This window comes from Dermacentor andersoni, chromosome 7 (genome assembly GCF_023375885.2).
Source record: "Dermacentor andersoni chromosome 7, qqDerAnde1_hic_scaffold, whole genome shotgun sequence".
Taxonomy (NCBI): Eukaryota; Metazoa; Arthropoda; class Arachnida; order Ixodida; family Ixodidae; genus Dermacentor; species Dermacentor andersoni.
Genome location: NC_092820.1, coordinates 148909428 through 148933450, shown reverse-complemented (window position 1 = coordinate 148933450; position 24023 = coordinate 148909428). Strand labels below are relative to the sequence as shown.

At 49.7% G+C, this 24023-nt stretch overlaps 1 protein-coding gene across 1 annotated transcript; it reads right to left on the bottom strand.

Annotated features, from left to right (window-relative positions):
* Positions 1-871: 871 nt before the first annotated feature.
* LOC126533643 (uncharacterized) lies at positions 872-23767 on the bottom strand. The gene is made up of 6 exons (XM_050180813.3): positions 23242-23767; positions 6548-6701; positions 5472-5562; positions 3579-3708; positions 2845-2939; positions 872-1928 (listed from the first exon to the last, which is right to left on the bottom strand). Exons 1-6 carry the CDS (start codon positions 23399-23401, stop codon positions 1356-1358), a joined length of 1203 nt encoding a protein of 400 aa, XP_050036770.1. The 5' UTR covers positions 23402-23767; the 3' UTR covers positions 872-1355.
* Between the last annotated feature and the right edge of the window lie 256 nt (positions 23768-24023).

Below are 24023 nucleotides of genomic sequence, written 5' to 3'. Positions count from 1 at the left end.
CCCAGGCGACCTAAATAAAGTTATCCGGAGCCATCCACTACGACCTCCCTCATAGCTTTAGTCGCTTCGGGATGTTAAAAACGTTAATCGCCACAAACCAATTCAATACATGTGTTGCGCACATTCGAAGCTAAACGACTGCATGCGTAAGTCATAGTGAGCCTCGCAAAAGCGTCGAGAATGTACTAACTTCTGGCGGAGCTCAAGATATAGCATGATAAAGTCGCTTCTATGTCACAGGCCAGCTGCAGATGCGAACACTTTCGCCGCAAGACGAAACTACACGAAACAAAGAGAGCACATTCGAAAACAAGTGAGTTTAAACGCACTAAACGTACGCACAGCATGAACACATACACTTTTTTTTCGAAGAGGCAGGCGTGAACTAGGCTCAAAAGAAGATGTGAGGAACCGTGGCACTTCACAAAGCCCTACGTTCCTTGCCCCTTCCTCGAAGTCAGCCCGCCCGATCCTATGTATGCACACTTTTCTTTGTGCGTTGCGCTCGTCGGATGGTAAAGAAAGAAGCATTTTGCCGTCGCTGCGTCGGTTGCGGCAACCGAAGGCGCAGCAGCACGGCATCGTAATTAAGTTCTCGTCCCTAACACACTCGATTTGTACCGCTAACGCACTCTTATCAGTTTGTTTGCGCGTACTTTCGTCGCGCAGGGTCAACAATGGTGGTAGGAGCCCGCTGGAAAGAAAAAAATATTCAAAAGCGCGGCGCCTGCTTCCACGTGACAGGTTGGCCAATGGGGGAGCGCAGGAGGAAACGTCGGGGAGAGCGGGGTGGCTGAAAGATCTAAGACATGTTAAGTAAACCTAAGCTATCGAAGAGTGATTATAGAAGAAGATACAAATATACACACACTTGAGAATTGAGAGTATTTTTTTTTACTGAAAACAAAATGGAGATGAGAGGTTTAGCTTTTCCGGTATTCTGGGCGTTGGGGCGGAGGCGTAAACGCGAGCGGCCTGCACGGTGGAGCTACCTGGTGGCGCAGAGCTCAAAGAGACAAAAAGAAAAACTAACATTGCATTAACCAATTGCATTCTACTTCGCTGCTGGTATAAATTTTCGGCACTGGCGTAATCCTGTTGCTGCCAAAATTTTACACCCGCAGCAAAGTAAAATACACTTGGTTACTGCGATATTAGCTGTTTCTGTCTGTCTGAGCTCTGCGCCACCAGATGACTGCACCATGCAGACCGCTCCCGTTTACGCCTCCGCCCCAACGCCCCGTCCGCCTGCGTACCCGAATAACGGACAAGCTAGACCTCTCTAATTTGTAATGAAGACAGCATCATGGGTGCAACATCCACTTGGCCCTTATTCCGATGGGAAACGCTTCTACTCAACGCGCAGCAGTTCCGAACTCGATTTCGTGTAGCACCTCTTGAATCTTCACCAGCGCTAGGCTCCGCTCTCTTGGACCGAAGCTTCGAAGTCTTTCGCGCAGGCTAAGCAGGAACATTGTGTCCGAGTCTCCGGAATCCAAGTGCGGCAACCTGCACTGCGTCGCGACTTCGGCCGCGGCTTTAACTCTCTCCGTCGCTGTGACCAGATGGTGCAGCAAAGCGTTGGTGCTCCTGACGACATCGTTGTCGTTGCTCCCAGCAGCGCGGTTTCCACCGTCGTCAACGTCAGCACCAACGTCGGCGCGGCGCGAGCGCTTGAGAGTCGAGTTCGTCGTCGTGCTCGACTTCCGTTTGCGACGCCACGACTGCGCCACCACCGAGGAATCGTGGCGGGCGGAGTTCGTCTCGCCGCTAGGGGCAGAACGGTCGCGAAGTGTGTCGCCACTTCCAGTTTCTTCTTCTGACGTGGCGCAGGAAGGCGGCTCCTGCTTGACGGTCACGTGGTCGAGCGCTCCGACGGGTGCACGTTGCGTAGACTCCGAGGGATCTCCATGTCCCGACGTCGTGCCCTGCGAACGACGACAGGAATTTGTCTTTTATTGTGGGTTGGGGAACCGCCTATCGCGTCCGATGGTTTCGCATTGATAGCGGTATACGATAGCTGTATAGGTAGTGCATCATGTTAGAGGGAGGTCTCTCTCTCTCTCTCTCTCTGTCTACTTTTCTCATTCAAACATGAAATGCAGGGAGCGCTCTAATTAGGCCTAGGACTCTCGAATGAAATGCATGTTCCACAGCAAGCATAATACTGCAAATCACACCAACGAGGGAAGTGCTTTAAACCTTGTACCGTTGTTGTGCAGTATGAATAAGGTCGTGCACAGCATTTGCTATAAACATGCAAACATGCACTTTATATAACTAGACCTTTGGCTTTTAAGACTGCGAAAAAAAAAGGGGGGAACTTCGTGCTGACGATATTTTTGTACTTTTGTGCCACGTTTTCGTAACAAATTTGTGAAAACAGTTTTCTTTGACAAGCGACGAGCGGAAGCCAGTGCCACATAGAGGCGCCAATCTCTCTCATTACATCATGGCGATAAAATAAAATAAAGGGGGGGGGGGGGGTCTTCGCGAAGTCCGCAATCTCGAAACTTTGCAATGCCAAGGTTTTTACTGCAAATGTTCAACTGATCTGAATGTTTGAACATGTATACATGTACGGGCAATACTCGAACTACAATACTGCACAAAAGACGACACTTTCAGAACAATAATACGATCAGAACCGATACGAAATGTTAGGATCACAGCACTTGCTTTTCTGCACCTGCAGCATGTGGCGTTACCGAGTGGGCACATAGAATCGTAAGGAACCCTGGAATACCCAGGACCCTGGAATACCTAAGCTAAAGGGTATGTTCGCCTTCGTTCCACGCCAAAGTCTCACTGCCCGACACCACATGAAAAACGACTGCCACTTACGCAGTTAGTCGAGTCCCCGAGGTCTATCAATGGCGGTTGATCAGGAATGATGATTTCGTCCGGAGATGGCATATTCACCATTGACAGGAGGACACCTGGACACGGGAGTGGGGTTTAATTCAGGAGGACAACCCCTGGACGGTTTATAAGCGGAACGAATTTCCCGGACAGAAAGCGCAGTTTACAAGACCACCATATGAAGACACGGAATGACCTAGCGCTATATATACTATAGAGGCCCGCAAGAGTTTATTTCCCGCTCTGCACGCAAAGCGGAGCGATTCCACGGGCTCAGTGTTCCCACTAGCAGTGGTCGCGCCTGTAGTCGCATTAAAATCCTTACTTTGAGACCAAAGTTATGCGCGCGTTTATTATGCGAGTGTTTCCACGCAACCACCTTAATTGAAGACAGAAATGAAGGCGTAACACTATGTGGTAGCTAGGCTGGCATGTTGGCGCCTACATCCTGGATTTTCATATCAACTCTCGGTATTCGAAGCGCACTTCACGACGGTTTCTTTGATGATGCGACGGTCTAGATCGAATTAGCGTAAATCTTCACAAAGGCTGTCAGCAAGACTACGCTTAAACCATACAGTTCTGTACGCATCCAAACTTACAGCCGGGTCGAACTTTACATCGTCGCTTAGCTCAGAGTTAAATTTGGACGGAACTGAACGTAGTACGTATTCCTAACGTGCAACTGCTCGCAGAGAGTCGTCGTACACACTCACTCTGCGTGATGGCGTCGGGGTGCAGGATGACGCACTCCGATCCCGCGTCGTAGTCGGCGGCCACGACCGCACCTTTGTCCCGTTCGCCTGCCGAGGTCTGCACCAGCTGGACGGCTTGCAGCTGCACAGGCTGCGCATGCGCACATACACATCGACACAGGATCGACACAACTGGGCGAACTAGCACCCTTGCCTGGTTAAGAAGGCAGCGCGAATCAGACCAGACGAAGATTGCGTTACCACGCGCGTGACAAGACAAAACAAGAAAACAGAAGAAGCGCACAGTCCTGGCGCTGACTAACAACCGCATGCATACATATTGACACGCATTTGCCTTTTATACGCAGATAAAGAACAAGACTGTGTGCACGTTACACCTCCGAAAGATGACAAGAAGCACTCGTGGCATTTTCATCGCTCAGGCATCTCAACGTTTTTGCACAGTCAAGAGAAGCCAATTTGTTTACTTGTGAGGTTATGAAATGGGCTGCTTATGCAATTACCTTTCTAGGTGTCAATCTGAAAGGCTCATATCTCCCCTCGGTGCTTTATCTGGGTGCCTGAAGAGCGTTTTACACTGTGGCAACACAGGGTTACATGTGCACCGTCTATCGACAATGAAAGGCAATATTTATAGAGATGGCAAGCTTGGCCACATTCCTGCTGCGCTCAATCTATCGTTGATACGTCTGCCTGACTGGTTGATGTATCGTTTTCCACACACGTTCGTTGTGCCGAGTAAACAAGTTGCTGCGCACATGTAACGCACTGGTTCTTGCGATTAGTCGCGCGCCCTTGCTGCCTCCGCAGTGCCCAGTTTACGCAACGACTTCTTTGATCTTTCAGTGCCAATGATACAGCACAAAGCGAAGAATATAAACAGCACGAACTAATTAATGCCTGCCTAGTTGTTCTTCTCCAAGTTTTGTGTCTTTCGCGCTGCTTTCCTCCTGAGACTGGCACACATTCACGTGGAACTGATTGCGTAATATAGGGCTGCACATCACTGGTTTGATGCCATGTTGTCGTTCGAGGACTATGTTCGGCCACAGGTAGTCGGTAAAAGGAGACAACTCCCTATGGAGCGTCGTTTGCGAAGCTTCCACAGTGAGCCACGTTTAGATCGATCTCGCTTCCCCTTGCCCACTTCCACCAACAGGCTTCAAGCCATCGTGTGGTACAAGTATTCTCTCTCTCTCTCTCTCTCATTCTGTGCCTGTGTAAGGCACAATGCGGGTTCCATGTTGTGGGTCTCACGACGTGAACGTGCTTCGAGTGTCCGCATAATTGCCATTACGAAAAGGTAGTGCACAGAACACTCCGTAATATTGGGCGGATTGTACATCCGTTTCCCTCTCTCTTTTTTCCCTTCCCTACCCCCTGATTCCCAGTTTATTGCTTCCCTTTATCTCTGCGTCTGAGCATACATATGCCGGCTTGCCTAAGGCAGGCTCGCTCTAGCTTAATAGAGCAACGGGGAAAGTCTTTTGTAAAGTTTCAATGTGAGCTGAATGTTAAAGAGCACGCACAGACGGGCTACGCTTGAACTACATTTGTACACAAAGATAAGACGCTTTATAGAACAATAACACGAACAGAACCGATATGAAATGTTAATATCAGGGCACTTGGTTTTCTCGCAACTTCGGCGTATAGCGTCAAGGGATGAGCTCATATTTTAATATCCGGCTAATTTGTCGTAAAAAGGACCCTGGAATTGTCCGCACCTAGCTCTACACAAAGCCCGTTCCTGCAATAAGGGTTTGATGAAATCTGGTTCAGCTCAACGTCGCAAGGTGGCGTCACCGGTTATGCGTATAGCGCATGCGCACAGGCTAAACGAACCTCTCTGATCACGTGTCACGCAACTGCAACGGAGCCAGCATGACTTACCTGCACAGACTGCACGGCCTGCGAGGTTCCCCGCTGGCCACCGACGACGACGGCTTTCTTTTCGGAACCCGCGGCATCGCTGAGGCTCTGCCTGCAAGTTGAGGGGAAAGAGTGAGACATGATTCTGCTTCCTGCAGTTTACGGAATCCCGCTTTCTCTTGGATGCAGCACATTTCATTAGAAGGGTGCAGGAGTTGCGCATTTTGCATATACTTGCATAATGGAATAATCAGAGTTGGCTCAAACGTAAGTAAAGGTTCTTCTTAATATTCACTTCGATATTTAAATTGCGGTTAGTTTGCCATATGCGTTCTTCCTTTGACACAATGGTTCGAAACAACGAGGTAGAGGTGCGCGAATATTCTAAATTATTTCGGAAAACGAATCAAATAGTCTTTGCACTTAGATTCGAGAATCCACTGTTCGAAGTTGTCGAATATTCGTTTCTTTCGAATACTGCAACGGACGAGAACAGTTCTTGCCGTCTGGAGGGAGGAAGACTGATGCAAGCGGGTGCTCTTTTGAGCGATCCTGGCGCAGGAGAACAGCGGTAATGGTTGCCCAGACGATCCGGAACGTTCCTGGACAAATATGCGGAGGAGCTATGCAGGTCACTTACGCGCGACAGTTACCACCCCTTAAGTACGTCTCGCCTTCGGCAGCTTACGTCCCGATTTAGACAAAGCAATTTATTATTTCCCTAATCTCACCTTGTTTGAATTCTTACAAAACGATTTACGGTGCCATACTGCTAATACCCTTAGCTCCTTCAACGAGCGGTACACGCTACTTTACTTTTCGATCACGCCTACTAGCATACACGTTAGCAGGAGTGAGGCGACGAAAGGAGTGTTATGGGGGTGTCACACGGCGCACTTCTGATCACTTTTGATCGCTATCAAGCCCGATCCGGATCGAATTTCTCGGTTGCGATTGGGTCGTTTGCGCAAGCTGCGCGAGGGACCCAATCGCGGTCCAGGATTTTGATCCCGATTGGGCACGATCGCGATAGAAAGTGGCCCTGTGACACCGGTATTAAACATGGCAAAAAATTGCTCTCCCCTTCCCCGGCTTACCGGGTCTGGTAGGCCCTGACGAGGAAGCCGAGGTGCTTGTAGAGGCCCCACTTGGCGAGACGGTCATCCTCGGTCTCCGACTGCAGCTTGGACAGCCTCTCCTCTCGCACGAACCGGTCCCGCACGCTCCTCCATTGCCTCTTGCAGGCCGAAGCTGTACGTGGAATAGAAGAAACGCGAAGACGTTTTGTAGACGCAAGATGTCCTCGAGGCTGCAATGTTGCGGTACACCCGAGAGGTACCGAATAATGTTGACGATTAATCGCGGCCACCCGCGGATCCCATATATAATTCAGGTTGAACAGCGCGCTCTTGTCGACGTTTAGAAGGAGAAGGAATAAACTTTATTTGTAAAAAAAAATATGAGCTGAAGGTGGTCGTCCGAGGTGGGCAGCGTCCCTATAGTCCAGGATGCCGTGAGCCTGGGCCGATAGCTTCAGCCCTGCTCAGCAGACGATGCTGGCCTTCAGGGCTCGGGCTTGTCAGCTGGGCCTCCCACTTCTCGACGGTCGATCCAGTTGTGGTATCGGCGGGTTGTGTCCACACTCCCGTACCGTGTGGTAGAGGGTATTGTCTGGCCTGGTGTCTCTGGAGACGCTGTTGCCGATTCTAGCTGGTGATTGAGCATCGGTCCACGACGTCGGCTGATGGTGGTGCCGTGCCGCATCGTGCACGTCCGTAACCCTTCTCGTTGGTTGCTCGGTAGCCCCAAGGTACGTGTGGAGCGTTAAAGTCGCCTGCCACGAGGAGCTCCTGACCCTTGGTGACTTTCTTTCTTCACTTCTCTCAGGAACTTGTCCAAGTCGACGGGTAGAGCAAGAATTAAATAAAATAGCACCCCCCCCCCTTCCTTACACACGTCGCGCAAATGAAAAAAAAAATATATATATATATATTCGAGCCCGAGCCTGGGCAAGAAGTACAGGAAGAAAGCGAAACAACAAAAAGGAAATGACGAAATGTATTATTGTCAGTGCATGCATGATGTCAATGCGAAAGAAATACGTTAGCATTATGTCACACCTCTTTGAAGTCCAGGGGCCCTATAACGTAAAACTATTCCAATATGTTTTTATTCCAATATCCTGACGTCAAATTTGCTTAACCGCCGACGCACGCATCGGGCGGTGGCCCGCAGGCTTGTCAAACCAATCAAACGCTCTCCTTGTTTATAGGAGGTCACTTTTGCTTCCTTTAAAAGCCAATAATATTGCCTACACTGTGCGGCTTGTCTTATCTAATTGGCTGCCAAGAGGCAAGGCGCACGTTCAAGTGGAGGGGGATTCGATGGGGCCGATCCAGTGCAGTGAAAATAGGTCCCCGGATGAAGAGGACTGTGCCGTTGTCTGCGATTGGTCCGCTTTCCGTTACTTAGCTTGCGGTGGCTGGTCGAAAATCGCGGCGGAATGCAACGGAAGGTTCAGAATGCTGCTAAAACGGATACTCAGCAAAGAAGAGTTGGCAGAGCGAGGTCGTAAACGTGCCAAAAATGCTCGAAAACGTTACACAGCCATGCAAAAACTTTTATTGTACGCAAATGAACCCATGCTCTCCGGCAGGTGCGAGAAGCCAGTGCCTGAGCGATCGGCGGCAGCCATCTTTTATTCCTTTCGGAACAGGGCAGCTAAAGCTAAAGCCCTAAATCCACGCGCCACCGCCGCTTTCTTAGGTAGCGACAACCTTTGTTGTGCCACGGCCGCTCGATGAAAACGCACACTGTGCGTTTTCATCGAGCGGCCGTGGTTGTGCGCCGTCTTTTCCCCTCACACTAAATCCGGTTCCGGCATTTCCGGTTTAAAAATTTCCGGTTCCGGCGTTTCCGCTTCCTGGAGTTGCGCTGCGGGAATTTCTGCTTTGACTGCTGTTAGACGATGGTGAGACGCCCGCGCGTGCTTAGCAGGGCTGTGGCAGTCACCATAAGAAGAATGCAAAGGGGACAAGCTGTTGTATTCCGCTGAAGTAGTAGTTCGCGGTCGCTGTTTTCCAAATGCACGTAAAACGGCAGTGGTCTCCAAGCGCCCAGGCACTACATTCCACTGTACGTTGTCGCTCGTGCCACAACCCGTCGCAGGTTGACGCGAAGCAGCGCATTCACAGTTTCAACCGCAGCTGGTGCAATTAAAGCCTCTCCATCGACGCGAAAGTAAACAACGCTAAAAAACATAGCGTCACTTCCACTCGGAACAGGAAGCTGCAGCTACGTAAGTTCCGCTTGACGCCGGAAGCTGAGGGGGTGACTGGGAGAGGAGCGTGGAGGAGGAGGGCAGGTTGGCGGTACTTAACCTGGTCGGCGTAAACGTGTATGGAGGGACGGCGGAAGCGTGTATGGAGGGGCTTTAGCGGCAGCCTGCGGCTATTCAGAAAAAAATTCAGTTTTGTTCGGCATATTCATGCATCTTTAACGCGTACACGTCACTATGACGCGGTGAGTTTTCGTGGTTTTGCGACGCCGCGTGAAAGGCAGGAGAAGTGGGTGCAGCCCTAAAGCTTTTGACCAATAGCCGAGGTCTAATGGCGAAAAGGCGTGAAATCAAAAATAAACGTTTTTCTCTTGTTCGGTCCAATCAGGCGTAATTAGTGTGCAATGTCATATCAGATGGGGAGCTACCGCGGTTTTCGTGACGTCGCGTGACAGACGGGTGACGTAGGCGTGGTCCAAAATAGTTTGTTGACCAATCGCGGAGGGCTGATTGCAGAATTGGAATAGAACAGTTTGGAATAGCTTTACGTTATAGCGCCCCAGGATCCATGATTTAAACCACGTTCGCCGCATTGCAAAGTGCTGTTCAGAATCTCACTCGACCTCACGTCCTGCCTCTTCGAGGAGCGAAGTGCGAGTGACCTTGGTTCGGAGCAGACCGCCTTCACTTGCACTATACGTATACATGTTAAAGAATTCAATAATTACAGGCTCATTAGCTTGCTTTCAGTATTGTGTAAAATATTCACCAAGGAGATAATTTCCAATTCAGGGCAACATTTCAATCAACCGAGCGAAGAAACTGGCTTCAGGAAGGGATATTATACAATGAACCACATCTATGTCATCAATAGAGTAATTGAGAAATCTGCGGAGTACAATCGACCTCTCTATGTGGCTTTCACAAATTATGAAAAGGTATTTGATTCAGTATAGATACCAGCAGTCGTGGAGGCATTGCGTAATCAAGGAGTACAGGAGGAATACGTGAATATCGCGGGAAATGTATACAAAGATTTCATAGCTACACCATGGCTCTCCACAAGAAAAGTAGAAAATTACGTATCAAGAAAGGAGTCAGGCAAGGAGACCAATTCCCTCCAATGCCACTCACTGCGTGTTTAGAATATTAATTCAAGCTTTCAGACTGGGAAGGCTTAGGAATGAGGGTCAGCCGCGAATATCTCAACAACATTCGGTTTGCAGATGACATTGTCCTGTTCAACAACACTGGCGATAAATTGTAACAAATGATTGAGGTCCTTAACCGGAAAGTGTAAGAGTAGGGTTGCATGCAGAAGACAAAGTTAATTAATGTTGAATAGCCTGGCAAGGGAACAAGAATTCATGATCGCCAGTCAACCTTTCGAGTCTGTGAAGGAGAACGTTTATCTAGGTCTGTTACTCACAGCCGACCCTGACCTTGAGAAGGAAATCTACAGATGAACAGAAATGGGTTGGAGTGCATACGGCAGACATTACCAAATTGTGACTGGAAGCTCACCACTGTTGTTGAAAAGTGTAGACTTGTGACATTCTACCGGCGCTAACGTACGGGGCAGAAAGTTCAGAGGTCAACAAAGAACGGCGCCCCGTCTTGTAGTGCTTACACCGGACGGCGGCAATGCGGGCAAACGTACCGCGCAGGCAAAGTGAACGGCGCTTAGATTTTTTTGCCCGCTTTCCAGCGACAATCTCGCTCACTATCGCAGTTCTCGATTACGTGGCCGGACATAGGTGCGCTCACTTGAGAAAGTCACCCGGATATAGTCCAGCGCGACGCGAAAGCGCGCCACAGTTTAAGGTGCGTATGTATTCCGACCTAGCCTGAGTGCGCGCGCACGCGCTATAACGTCACGTTGGCACTGGCGCAGCCAACGTAACCGGACGCGGCCAACGCGCCCGACGTCGAGATGGCTCTGGCTCCATATGCGCGCGTTGGTCGCGCCGACCCACAATGCATTGCGCGAGAAAACAAATATTATGTAGATCCCACGCACTATGGGAATCGATGTACGCAAAGCTTTCCGTGCTCGGTCACTTGATTGACGATAGTTAGCGGCGATGTTGATAGCTAAAGCTTAATCCCTTCAACGTTTATTTTACATAGGCTAATACCAGAGTGGTGAGTTGATGTTAAACGTTACCTTGCGTGCACCACTGCTGTTTGTCTGCGTAGGACCCAGACCACACAGGGAGAGGTGTTTGCTTGTGGCGTTGTTGTGCGCCATACTTTATAACCTCTGAGAGGGTTGAGCGTTGTCATTGCCTCACATGGCACATCGCATTGTGGCAGAAGTATTAAACTTGAATTGGATTATGGGGCTGTACGTTCCAAAACCGCACTCGGATTATGAGGCACGCCGAAGTGGCGGACTCCGGATTAACTTGGACGCTGTGGTGTTCTTTAACGTATCCCAAAATATAAAGCAGGAGACACACGGTACGATTCGGCGTCCGATCCGACGTGCGGCGCCGCATGCTCCGGCATGCGGCATACGACGATTCGGGGCACATGGTGCGCGCATCCGAAGGATCGAGCGGCACGTAAGCTCCGCCCAGATCCAGCCCCCCCTGCAGCTTGACTTCATATATCCTCGTCGAGAAACGCAATACAAGCAACTCTGCACAACACTGCTTCGCTTTACGCGAACGCTGTCAATGAAATTATGCCCCTGCGAGTGACAGAACACTTCACGACGGCGCGTTGTCCACTGACGGCTCCGCTAACAGCCAGCGATGGTGCCGGTAGGCTTATCTAGGCGGACGCCGCGGCCGACGGCGCTTACGGTCCAACCCGAGCTCGTCGAAGAGCACTTATTCAGGATGTGTCTACCAAGTGGACATTTCCAAATTCCCTGAGTTTTCCTGAGCCCCTTTGCAAAATTCCCTGAATGAGCCAGAACTTTGTTTTATATCAAGACGGGCTGACACCATGTTGCCTGATGCTGTCACTCTCTAGTAAGCATGTTGAAAAAAAAAAAAGATTTAATCCAGTTTGAATAGTAAGGAGTAACAGCTATTTTATTCAAAAAGAAAACAAAAAAGAAGATGACAGTAAAATGCACAGCGGAAGAAATGGTAAAACCCATTGCGAATAGAGTCGAACATTTTCAAATACGAATGAAAAGGAGATGCATACAGACGTAAATGTTTTCGAATATGAGCTATTTCTACCTACTGATAGTAAGCTCATCGGTATGAGGGCTGGACTGTGTCACAACTAAGATTCTCTCTCAGCAGCTGGGAAGTCAACCTCACCTGTCCTGACATACTCTCAGCCCGTACACATCTCAGTGTTGGGTTTCACTGCTCTAAAGAGTTTATTTTGGTTTGAACGAGGGACACCGGCATATCGGCGTCAGCCAACACTGTTTTTTGAGCTCAAGCTCCTTCAAACGGCACGCTTCCTTTCTCGTTAATTCCTCAGTGCGTCGGTCCTTTCTGTTCTCATCCTCCTTCCGCCACGCATGCGCTCCATGGATCATTTGAAGCATCCGCTTGGTCAGCTGTACAGTCAACGTCCGATTTTTCGGACTCCCTATGGGCTGCGAAAACATCCGAAAAATCGGGCAGTCCGGAATAAACGAATGCATGTCTTTACCTGCCCTTAACTCTTTTGTTACCACGCATATCAAAATCGATCACAGGGGATTGACACTTTAGATCGCCGATTTAGACATGTTGGAGCCGTTTCATATCCACTTCATGTCATCCAGTAGTTAGTGCAGGCACTGAACTTTCAGAATCAGTTAAATTTTTCGTGCTCCGGTGTGTTGTGATTTTCGATGGACCTTTTTGCGAACGAATGCGCGTATATGTTGCAGCGAAAAGAGGAGTGGCCGTCACCTTCTGCCACGCTTGAGAAAAAAAAAATCATGTCGCTCACGATTACACTGCACTAGCATCAAAATTTTGCAATCAAATGACTCCCAGTAAGTCAAGAATTAAATTACATCGCCGGCTTTGCCGTCTGACAATGCTGAGCGGTGATAATTAACCGAAAATGACGCCAGCTGTTTACTATAGTGAGCTTTGGTTTGGAGTCCGAGTCGTTTTATTCCACCAAAGTGTATTTCTGAAGGTCCGCCGCATGTCTGGCATGTGGACCTGGTATTTTCAACCAGTTTCTAAGAGCACCGGTTTCGCTTCTCTCGTAAAATTCAGGCAAGGGGCACATGCCGGTGTTACTGCGCAGTTATTGTAAGTGGCTCCCATGTCGTCTAGGCCCTCGTCGGAGCGCGCGAGCGCCCAACTGCAGGCATAAATAAAGTTGGCTCCAGTCCAATCCAATCCATGTCGTCATGCCGCGCTGCTGAGTCGCGAGAAAAGCGTCGTGCTCGAAACTATATGCTGCACCCGCACTTGAATTTAGTGATGAGGACGCTAGTTATGATTCCGAAGATGACAGCAAAGCGGATTCAAGCTCAGACGGCTACGATGTTTTGAGTCGGCATATGGGACACCCGCAACTGTTCAGTGGCGAGATTAGGTTACGGCCTTGAGCGGTCTCCTTCCTTGCGCGCACTTATCTGCCGATCTTTTTTGCACAACCTGATAGCTCTCCTGATTATCTTCAGGGTATATACTTCGCTTGGTTATGATGTGCTGCCATCGGCAGCCAAGAAACTTCTGTTCACGCCAAGAAGGCCGCCCGTAGCACATCTCGGGCCCAGCACTGCGGATCAGCGCAAGACAGTTTGCAAAGGCGTGGAATTTTTTTTCTACTCTTCTTCTCTGCAGAAGTGATAAAGACAACCTGCAAAAACGCAAGCAGATATGCTTGGATAAATAATCTTGTAGTTGCCCGGCTACGCTGGGAGCAATTGGTCCTGGAAGAGGTGCATGACTATACAGGAACTGGTGAAGTACGTTCCCTGGACTTCTCACCGGACCATCCTCAGAAGATGCCGAAAAGACGAAACTGCAAAATGTGTTACGAGGCCCGCAAAGATGAACAAACACCAGACTTTTCGTGAGAAAAGCGCGGAGTGCACCTATGATTCACAAAATCCAGGAACTGCTTCCCCACATGGCATGAGCGATGAACTGGTTTTAGTTCCTTTTTTTTTTTTTTGTACCCGAAGAACAGCGGTGTACTGAGCATTTACTTTTTGGACACTATTTCCGGGTTATTTATCTTTGAAATGTATATTCGGAATTGCCTTTGGTATTGATGTTTTAGCGGATATCGTTTTGTATTGTTTTTATCAGCTGGAAGCAAAAATAGAGCTTTCTAGAATTTTTATGTTTTACCTAAAATTTGTTTGTTTGGGAACGTATGTTTTTGAAAAGAGAATTTCATTATGCACAACATGCTATGCTGCAATGTGTGCTGGAATATTATTTGTAGTGGCAAATATTTTTTTCCGAGACCTATAAAGAACTACCATTTTCTCGCGGTAACGAAACAGTTAAAGGGACACTAAAGGTTACTATTAAGTCAACGTGGACTGTTGAAATACCATCACAGAAACCTCGAAACGCTTGTTTCGTGCCAAGGAGAGACTTATTTTAAGAGAAAATGCGTTCTGAAGCGTCCGCGTACCTCTAGCGCAGTTCAAATCGCCCGCCCTCCGATCGAGGAGTACTGACATCATGGTCTCATAGTGACGTTGCGCCATCGGTGAGTAGAACAGCGTCCGCAGACGGCGCTACGGCTTTTCTGCGCAAAACGCAAACGCGCGGCCAGAAACAGAGCCAAGACAGAGCCGACAGCAGAGCGAAAGCGGGAGTATAGTGGCTAGCGGAAAGAGAAACGAATTACGTCCCACGGCACACGGAGAGTCCGTTTTCGTTAAACTATAGGCTGCGGCGAGCTCGCAGCGTGGTCGGCGTGGTCTGTGAGAAGTGACGAGCCTTTTCGCACTCGCAACAGGGCATAAAAATGTGCGAATCGACGCAAAACTCGGCCTAGAAACGTGCTTCGCCACAGCCAGGGCTCAATACGACCCAAGCTGGCACGAACCAGATGTCGTTTCCCGCACTGCCACCAGGCGCCGCTACTATACCTCAAACTCCAGCGCAAGACGCCCATAAGCTGGTACTTTATTCTATGACGCAAATTTCGACGCTCGTCGCAATGGACCCTGACACCGACAGATTGGCTCGCGATGGTGGGCTCAACTTCAGCGATTTGAGCACCGGCGAGCGCGACCTGCTGCTGAGGGCTCGCACTGCCGGCGTCGTTGCGTACTACGACGGCGGCCTCGACACCGGCTCTCCGGAGCGGGAAAGCAACGAGGGCTTCCCACGACATCACATGGACGTGGCATTCTCGCTGCTTGTTCCAAATGAAAGTTTCGCGAGCCAGCAGAACCCTCACAGCACGACGCGATAACAAAACTACTGAAACTCCAAAGTGTGCGCGGCGCAGAGTCGAGCGCGCAGAGTCGAGCGAAAACGAAACCTTTCGAACAACCATATTACTGAAGGGTAACGTCAAAATGTTATTTTTTCTTAGAATCGAATAGACGTAGACAAGTAGCATTTTTTCCCGTCTTATAATCGAATGAAATGATATTTTTAATACGAGTAGTTGAGTATTAGTAACACAAATTATGAGGAGTGCTTTCGTCATCGGGCTAGTACCGGAATGTCGCTGGGGGGTCTCAAATCGTGTCATGCATTTACCTCAATTTCTCGGTTACTAAAGCTCTGTTCGCGATTACATTGACGCCTTAGACGTTCTAGAACATTGCTCTACCACTTTACCTTGAGTTTTTGGTAACCTTTAGTGTCCCTTTAAGGGCTCAAATTGCCACAGGCACGTCCGAAAAAGCTCTTAAGGCCTGCCAGTACACTTATTATGCATATCGGTGCTCGTACTGTGACAGGAGACGAAGGTGCACGCGTGCATAATTAAGGAATACATACTGTGTCCCGTGACAATTTCCCCTTCCAAGACTTATCCTTCACAGCGTGACATTGCTGTACTGAGGCGAAGCTAACTTTCGCAGATTGGCATTGCGCAACGCGCTGGTGCTTTGCGACCTTCGAAGCCAATCGCGAGGATTACAAAGGCAGAGTCGGTGCCATTGCTGACAGCGGCGAATTCTTTCAATGAAAAACACGGCACCACATGGCAAGAAGCTAGCGGACGTAGAAGCAGCTAGGATTAACGTTGCGCGGTGGTGGCTACGGCTACCAGCGGATCTGCGTGCGACAGCACCGGTATGGTACCCTAGCACCGGTTCGAGGCGGCGAGATAATCAAAATGGCGGCGGTGGTGGCTTATTAATGCCATTTCAGAACTGCAATCAGGGCAACATACATTGAGTCTTTGGAGTACGTGGTGGTGCTGCGAAGCCGTGCGAATTATTGGGCATGTCCGAAAAATCTGTCATTAACTAGTCTGGCAATACCTCGTGCCGATGACACGGCGTCAATGACGATTCGTTGCGATTCCTCTGTTACTGGAACCTGCATTAACACAATTTTCGTTCCCTTTCAATAAAATTTTAGCTAAGTTTTCCTGGTAGAAGCACAAATTCCCTGAGTTTTCCCTGAGTATTCCCAGACTATTCAAATTCCCTGAGAATTCCCGGTTTTCCCGGTTGGTAGACACCCTGTTATTTTTGCCAAAACAGTTAACACTGTACACTTAGGTCGCCCGTAATTAAATACAACTGGTTTACTCGACGCAGTCGTTGCGAAGGGCAAACGTGCAAGCGAAGCGAGCAGCCTCGCTCAAAGACGGTCGGTGTGTGCTGTCTGCCCGCGAAATGCCCTCGCGTCGCGGCTCCCGATGTTGCTAGCAGCTTAGTGCTAGTGTACTAGGCGCTGCTTTGCATAACAGACACATGTTCGAGATAATTTTACTGAACTGGAAACTATTTCGTGTCGGAAACAAACTGCAGCAGGCAAGAAAAAAAAAAGAAAAAAAGACTGCGAGAAACCGGCCAGCCAGCGCCGCCTCCGCGGAGGGAACGTCAGAGAACGTCACATGCCAGCCGCGCTGTCATTGGCTGCGGCCAGACGACGGTGCGGTTGTCGGACGATGAAAATCTGCTCGGTTTGTCGCACGCCGGACGTCCGATCCGGCGCTTCGGCACGGCAAAGCACCTCGATTCCGGCTGCAGTTCCGGCGCGTCGGACGCCGGATCGGACCGTGTGCCTGCCGCTTAAGTTTCATTTCATTTTTTCATTTATTTATCCAAAGTTCTTTGTACAGGGTGAATTTGCTGGTCAATCTAAGCACGCAGTGCTTGTAAAATGACCAGGCAGTTGGTGAAACAACATATTAAATTCATATTACCACAACTAATACATTCTCTCGCATATATACACTGAACACCATCCAGTGCATGAAACAAAAAATAACAAGCATTTCGAGTTCCTGTTTTTTCATTACACAATATTGTCAAAAAAAAAAACATCAAAGTCAAAACACCAAAGCGATACATAAATACACCAGTCACTTACAGGACTACAACTCGATTCTTCAAACTGCTGAATTCAAAATTATACACAGGTATCGCAGCAAGAACATAAACAAAAGTTGAAAACAAAGCCGGTAAACAATTCCATATGAGTCAAATGGCTTTACCTACTAAGTGTTTATTGAGCTTGCACACCATTTTCTGATCGCTTTATTCATTTTTCGTTTCGTGTTTATTGTACATAATTCATCACTCAATTGATTAAATACTGCAGGGACATAGTTGTTCCTGGTTCTTTTTCCATGGTGAGTGTAGATACGTGGTCTCACGTACTTCTCAGTTTGTCGCAATGTCACGTTCTTTTTTACAGCAACCCTGAATTCTTTGCTGAAGTAGTGATTCTTCAAAACTACATAATTAAATAGTTCTTTCATTGGTAGTATGCCCAGGGCTTGGTATTTTTTCCTTGTACCTGCGCTATCGAAGTGCACGTGCATTTTCTATTTCGCCCCCGTCGAAATGCGTCTGCCGCGATTGGGATCAAATCCACGACGTTTAGCAATGCCATAGCCGCAAAGCTAACGCGGCGTGCACATAACTATTGATTTGACGGTCGACCGCTTCCGTAGTGTCGCCTGGACCCTGCGGTGCGCTTTAATTAATGCGGCTCTGTTTCTGCACGCCCTGCGGAAGTTGCCCCCTTGACATATTTGCATGACGTTTATTTTTCGGAAATAGCAGCAACGTACTGTACCGTGCCTTGAACTTAAGCTTATCCTGTTTCCCCGAAACCGCTGTAGTCGGGTTTCCTTGCCTTCACACGTCAGCTCCCCCACCTCTCTTGTATGCCACCTGCCACTTCTGCTCCCTCTCCTTCTCTCTACAGTTCTGTCTGCGTCCCCTCTGGCCTCGCAGGCTAGTATAAAGGGAAGCGCTGCAGTTTCTGCAATGCTTCTGAGGGGAGTCACGGATAATTACAGCTGTCAAGGGGCTAATCTGGCGACGGCCAGGGACCTCCAGAGGGCATTGTGCACATTCGACGCGGTGGGGTGAAAACGAGTTTATCCCGTTGCCTTTCCTCCCTGACTCGCACCTGTCATCTATATACAGGCTCTGAACCAGCCCCCGCCGCGGTGTGCGCGACAGCAGAAGTGGGAAAGTCGAAGGAAGGGGCAAAGAAAGCTTCGCTCTTAATATATATATATATATATATATATATATATATATATATATATATATATATAATGTAGTCATATCATGAGAAGCCAACAAACACTGACACCAAGGACAATATAGGGGAAATTACTTGTGCTTACTAAATGAAAATAAAGAAACGATAAATTAATGGAAATTAAAGTGGATGAAAAACATTAAAATCCACTTTAATTTCCATTACTTTATCGTTTCTTTATTTTCAGTTATTAAGCTCAAGTAATTTCCCCTTTCTTCTCGTGTGTATATATATATATATATATATATATATATATATATATATATATATATATATATATATATATATATATATATATATATGCGCCCACGCCGCGTCGTTGATGATGCTTCTGCGCATGCTAAGCACAACGCGCGACCTGGGGGGACGATGCGCGGGAAGGCAACTCCACTCCCCACAAAGTAGACAAAGATGTGCGCAGTCTCTGTGAAGCCTTCGGGTTTAAAGCCGGTAGTGTGAGAAGGTAAACATCAACGTAGTAAACATGAAGCAAAATACATTAAGGTTTTTGGTAGCGCACATGTAAATAAGTGAAGTGATGCGCACGCTCTCACCTTCGCTGTAAAAAAAAAAAGTGATCACGTGGGCTCAGAAAAAATGGCTGTGGCTTAGCTAAGGTTAAGCCCAGGATGCGAAGCATACTAGCCTTTATTTTAGTTGTTGAACCACTGTTTAGCCTGGTGAACTGCTGTTGCTTGGCTATATTTGGTTCGGCTAGATGAAGAAACAACTCATGCGTTACTCTGCTTCGCCTTCAAGAGTGGAACGCGACAGCGTTCCCGTCGACCCGCCAAGGGGTGTAAGACAATGGGCTACGGCGCAGCGACTACGCGCCGCGCATCGGACGCGGTGAGCCTCGAGCAACGCAGCGTTCGGCGCGGCAACGAAATGTGCGACTGAGCAAGCGACGCACGCCTGAGCCTTAGAAACAGCTCGTTTCTAAGGCAACACCGGATTCACTAGAGGCGCTTTTGTACCGCTTTGAAGCATCGTACTCGTGGCTCAGTGCAATAAAGAAAAAAAAAAAAAACTCGTGGCTCAGTGGTAGCGTCTCCGTCTCACACTCCGGAGACCCTGGTTCGATTTCCACCCAGCCCATTTTGCAAGAGTTGAGCCAAAGCCACCTAGAAACAAGCGCAGCTGCTTATATTGGCCTCGAGCTCCACCACTGGAAAAGCTGGCGCCACCGTCGGCGTGACGTGCTAGGAGGGATCACGTGGACATAGCAGCCGCGTCGGCTGCTTCGGGAGCGCCGAAGCGAGCTGAAAACGAGTTTAAATTCCCTCATACCCTGCGGTCCTCATTTAATGGCGAAATTTTCCCGCTTCGAGTGTCTCCTTTACAACGCTTGAAAGCACTACAATAGGTAGTGGCTGCCTTAGAAGGCACGCAACATGGTAGGCTACTGCTCGGTGCCGCAGGGCCGGACGCACGTAACGGAGGCCGGTGTCAGCCTTATTCACACGTAGCCGCAGGACAAGAAGCTGCGTGAAGCTTGGCTCGCGAAACATAAGACCGGCAAACAGTCATCGGCTACAACTCGGTTATGCAGCAAGCACAGACGCGAGAAAGATTTCTGCTACGGCGCCCGGTCTGCGATGTTCTGAAAAGGCGCACTGAGACGCTCGCCCGAGTCCGCTGCCCGACTAATGTCATGACGGTTTGGTCTATGAACTTGTCGATGCTATAGATACTGGCAAGTTCAGCGGAGTGGAAAGGCAGCGGTACGAAGCACATTTAAAAAAAGCATGGCATATGGTCATGTTTAATTGTGTTATGGATTAATGCACTGGATTACAAAAAAAGGAGGAGCGGGAAATTGCACGCTGGGAACACCGATAAACATACAGTGCGACGCAACTCGAGAAATAATATTGAAAGGTCAAAGAATTTAGAAGAAAAAAAAGGATTGAATCGTCGCGACGGCACATCACAGTCCCCGTAGGCGTCGAAGTCTCTACAATGAAATTATTTCTGAACAGCTCTGATAGCGCACACGCAACAATGGTTGCTTGTATACTGTCAAATGCTCATATTCTGCGGCCTAAAGCTCATGGCACGGTGCGAAAACGCGCGCGCGGAGAAAGCGAAACAGTGCGCGGACAAGCATGCAGACGCGCAGTCGGTCGCTGCGAATCTGCACGATCGCTGCATTGAGGCTTCGTTCTATTACGCTCCATTTAGTTATACAAACACTATACGAACATATTTAACATAGTTTGCTCACAACGTTTACCTACCTTTCACGCAAGAAGCCGGTTCGGGAGACTCCATCGCGGCGACCGCGCGCAGTGGCGTTCACTATACGTATTCGCTAAAGAGATAGGGTCTGTAAACGATTGTGTGCTTTCAGTTTGCCCAAGGTTATTATTTAGACAGTAAAAAACTTCTCTCGTTTCGAAAGTACTTACAGAAATGTCCGGGAGAGCTCACGCGTGGTGTTTTCAGTGAGCGCTGACAGCAAAACCTATGAGGAGCCCGCCGCGTGATCCCTCATACTACGCCAGCGAGGCGCTTGCGATAGATGGCGACTCCGTAACTCCTCGCCGCCAATACCGCCGCGAGCGACGGCGCGAGTTGGAGCCCGTTTCTCCTCTGTCGTGACGTCACGGTGTCACGTGGTCAGCCTTGAAGGCGACGGCGCGAGTTGGAGCCCCGTTTCTCCTCTGTCGTGACGTCACGGTGTCACGTGGTATTGAAGGCGACACCGCCGCGCCCGAGGAGCTGGGATGAGCTCTAGTAATATGCTTCGCATAATAAACGTAGTTGCGAGTGACGTTCTTTTTTCTGTACCGGTATTATTACTTCATATAGTTTCGCGTCCTTTTGCGCCGCGGTAAGTGTACGGCGCCTGACAATGTCAAGGTGCGGTAGCGGCAACGTCAGAGAGATTAAAAAGGTAACTGCGCCCACTTACAAAATTCTGTAACTCGGCTGTCCAGCACGGTTATTTTTGAGACGAACAAACTCCCGACCCCGTACGACACGTCCTTGTAAGCTTAAAGAGTGCAAAACGAAGACAACGAAGATTGACGTACACAAGACACCACCACCTAAGCTTTGGCTAGGCGATGTTTGGCTTTGGCTAGGCGAGGCCAGCACTGCCCTGGGTTCCACGTGCTTCTTAGTCATTGATCAGTTCCGAAAATTTGAAAATTTTCCCTTTGTGGTAGTTCCTCCACCTGCCCCTGCTACCGAGGACAGGAAACGTATTGTTACCATTCTGTAGAATTCACCAACCACCATACCTCCTCAAAAAATAGAGGGGGAGGGGCGGAGGGGTCATGGTACTGGAGGCCGGGTGAGGCGTGGCGGCCGAATGCAAAAGGTAACTCAAAGTTGCACGTTGGGCCTGTTGGTATATCGTGGCGGAGGGGAAAGGCGTAGCGCATCAGAAACGGGACAAGAGAAGCGCCAAACGCGTGTGTTGTCTGTGTTCTTCTATTGCCCTTTTTCTGATGCGCTACGCCTTTTGCCTCCATCATGGTAATCTAAATTTCTGTGGCTATCAAGGGAAAGCTACTGAGGCAAAGCGCACACAAGTGAGAGCGCTTCTGAAGAGTCCAGCGTTTTAATCCACATTACTTTAGGCGGGGGAGACAAAACAAACACCTTATTAGCAACAGTTAAATATGAAAGAAGACATCACTGAGTGTAGAGGTTTACTTTGCGCATTTTCCCGTCCACGTCTGGGCAGACGTGAAACCGGCGCACGTGGAAGCTGCGTCGATTCGGCGTCTGTTCCGAGCAATCAAAAGCACTGTCAAATGCTGCCGGACTACTTGGCGAGGTAACACGTGTGCAGAAGCTCCGCCCCCGTAACTTTCCCTTAATAGCCACAGAAAGTTGTTCGCGAGCACGAGGTCGTGGGATCGAATCCCGGCCACGGCGGCCGCATTTCGATGGGGGCAAAATGCGAAAACACCCGTGTACTTAGATTTAGGTGCACGTTAAAGAACCCCGGGCGGTCGAAATTGCCGGAGTCCTCCACTACGGCGTGCCTCATAATCAGAAAGTGGTTTTGGCACGTAAAACCCCATCATTTTAATGTTGTCCGCCAGTATAGTCTATAAACGAGAGAGTCCGACTTGGAAAAATGCTGCGCACGCAGCGTACTTCTACAAGTGGTCAGTATAGACTAGCTACAGCACCGTTTATGCCGACGACTTAAAAGAAATCTGCCACGATGACTGCGCGCTGCAGCTACGACGTTTTATCGCTGGGCCCAGTAATAAATTATCAGTTGGGCGAAGAGTTTTCTTTCTTTTCTTGAGGGGAGGGGGGGGGGGGGCTCGGTTCTGATATAACGACAAACTGCGTTGAGTTCTGACGTCATCGATATCGCGCTCGCTCGGGCCAGGAACCACAGATTCGAGAACCGTCAAGTTGTGCCGACGTCGAAAGGGTACCTACGGCTACACAGTCCGTCGAAGCGCCGTGAATGAAGAACGTCACTACTGCAGGAGAGAGGCCACACTGTGACATAAAGTTGTCGACACAGCTGGTTGGGTGAGTTCTGCGGAGCTTAATGCTGCGCTTAACACACGTGGACAACAACAGAACGGAAAGACACGCATATATCGCGTCTTCTTCTGCGTGAGTACGCGCGCATAGATGATACTGTTTCGCCCACGTTTGTTTTAACGCGACAAGCGCTTGATTATAACGTCGTCGCACCGTTCGTGCCACAAGCGTTCATCGTCGCGCTGGCGTCTTCCGCGTCGACGTCTCGCGTTCCCACTAGCCGACGCGGGGCGGATCACTGGTCCGCAACTAAACGGTGTCTCCTCTGGCACGTGTATACATTCGCAGCAACAACAACGAAAAAGAAAACCAACGCCTACGAGCGAGTGAGGGTACGACGAGACAAGCGTATACTCACGTGTAGAGTTCATGGCTTTCGCGATGGCCTTCCAGGCCTGCGACCGCTTGAAGAAGTCCCTCTGTTCTCGATGGCCGGGGTCGTAGAGCAGCGGATGCTTCTCCACTTCGGCGATCAGCGACTCCAAGTCGAGCATGCCGGCCGTGTAGAACGCCACCATGCCGCAGCCGTCGCGCTGGCCGCTTGCGCGTAGAGTGCGAGAGAACGTGGAGTCAGCGGAGCGCGCCGACGATGGCGAAGGGCCAGCGCTCGAACCGCGACGACGCGCAGTCGACGACGTCGCCTGCTTGATACCGCGGCGAGCGGAGGCCCGTCTCCCTATCTTCGAAAATGCCACCGCGCTACTCCTGCGTCGCGAGGCACTGTGCTCGCCGCGGCGATCCACCGTGTCGGCACCCCCGCCTCGAAAGAAACGCGCACGGCAGACGAGACCGCGGCGAGAATGCGACTGAGCTCGACACTTTTCTTCGCACCCCCACGAAAGCGCCGGCGGCGGCCAACAGCAACACACACAGCGGCAGCGGTGCGAACGACGCGCCGCTACGCAGCGCAGCGGCTCGCGCGAGTTGCCATGGTAACGCGAGGGACCGTGTGCAAGAGGCGTGCGCTTGCCTGCTCGGTTTGCAGCTTCCGACCAGTCTACTCTAGGTTGCCGCTTTTTCTTCGCTGGCTGGGTGGTGTCACCATCCAAGGGGTGTTGTGGGGGGCGTACCTCCTCTCCTGCGGCTTCTCTCTCTCATTGCGGGAGGGCAGCGTTTCGCGCTGCCTGTCGCTCCCGTGGC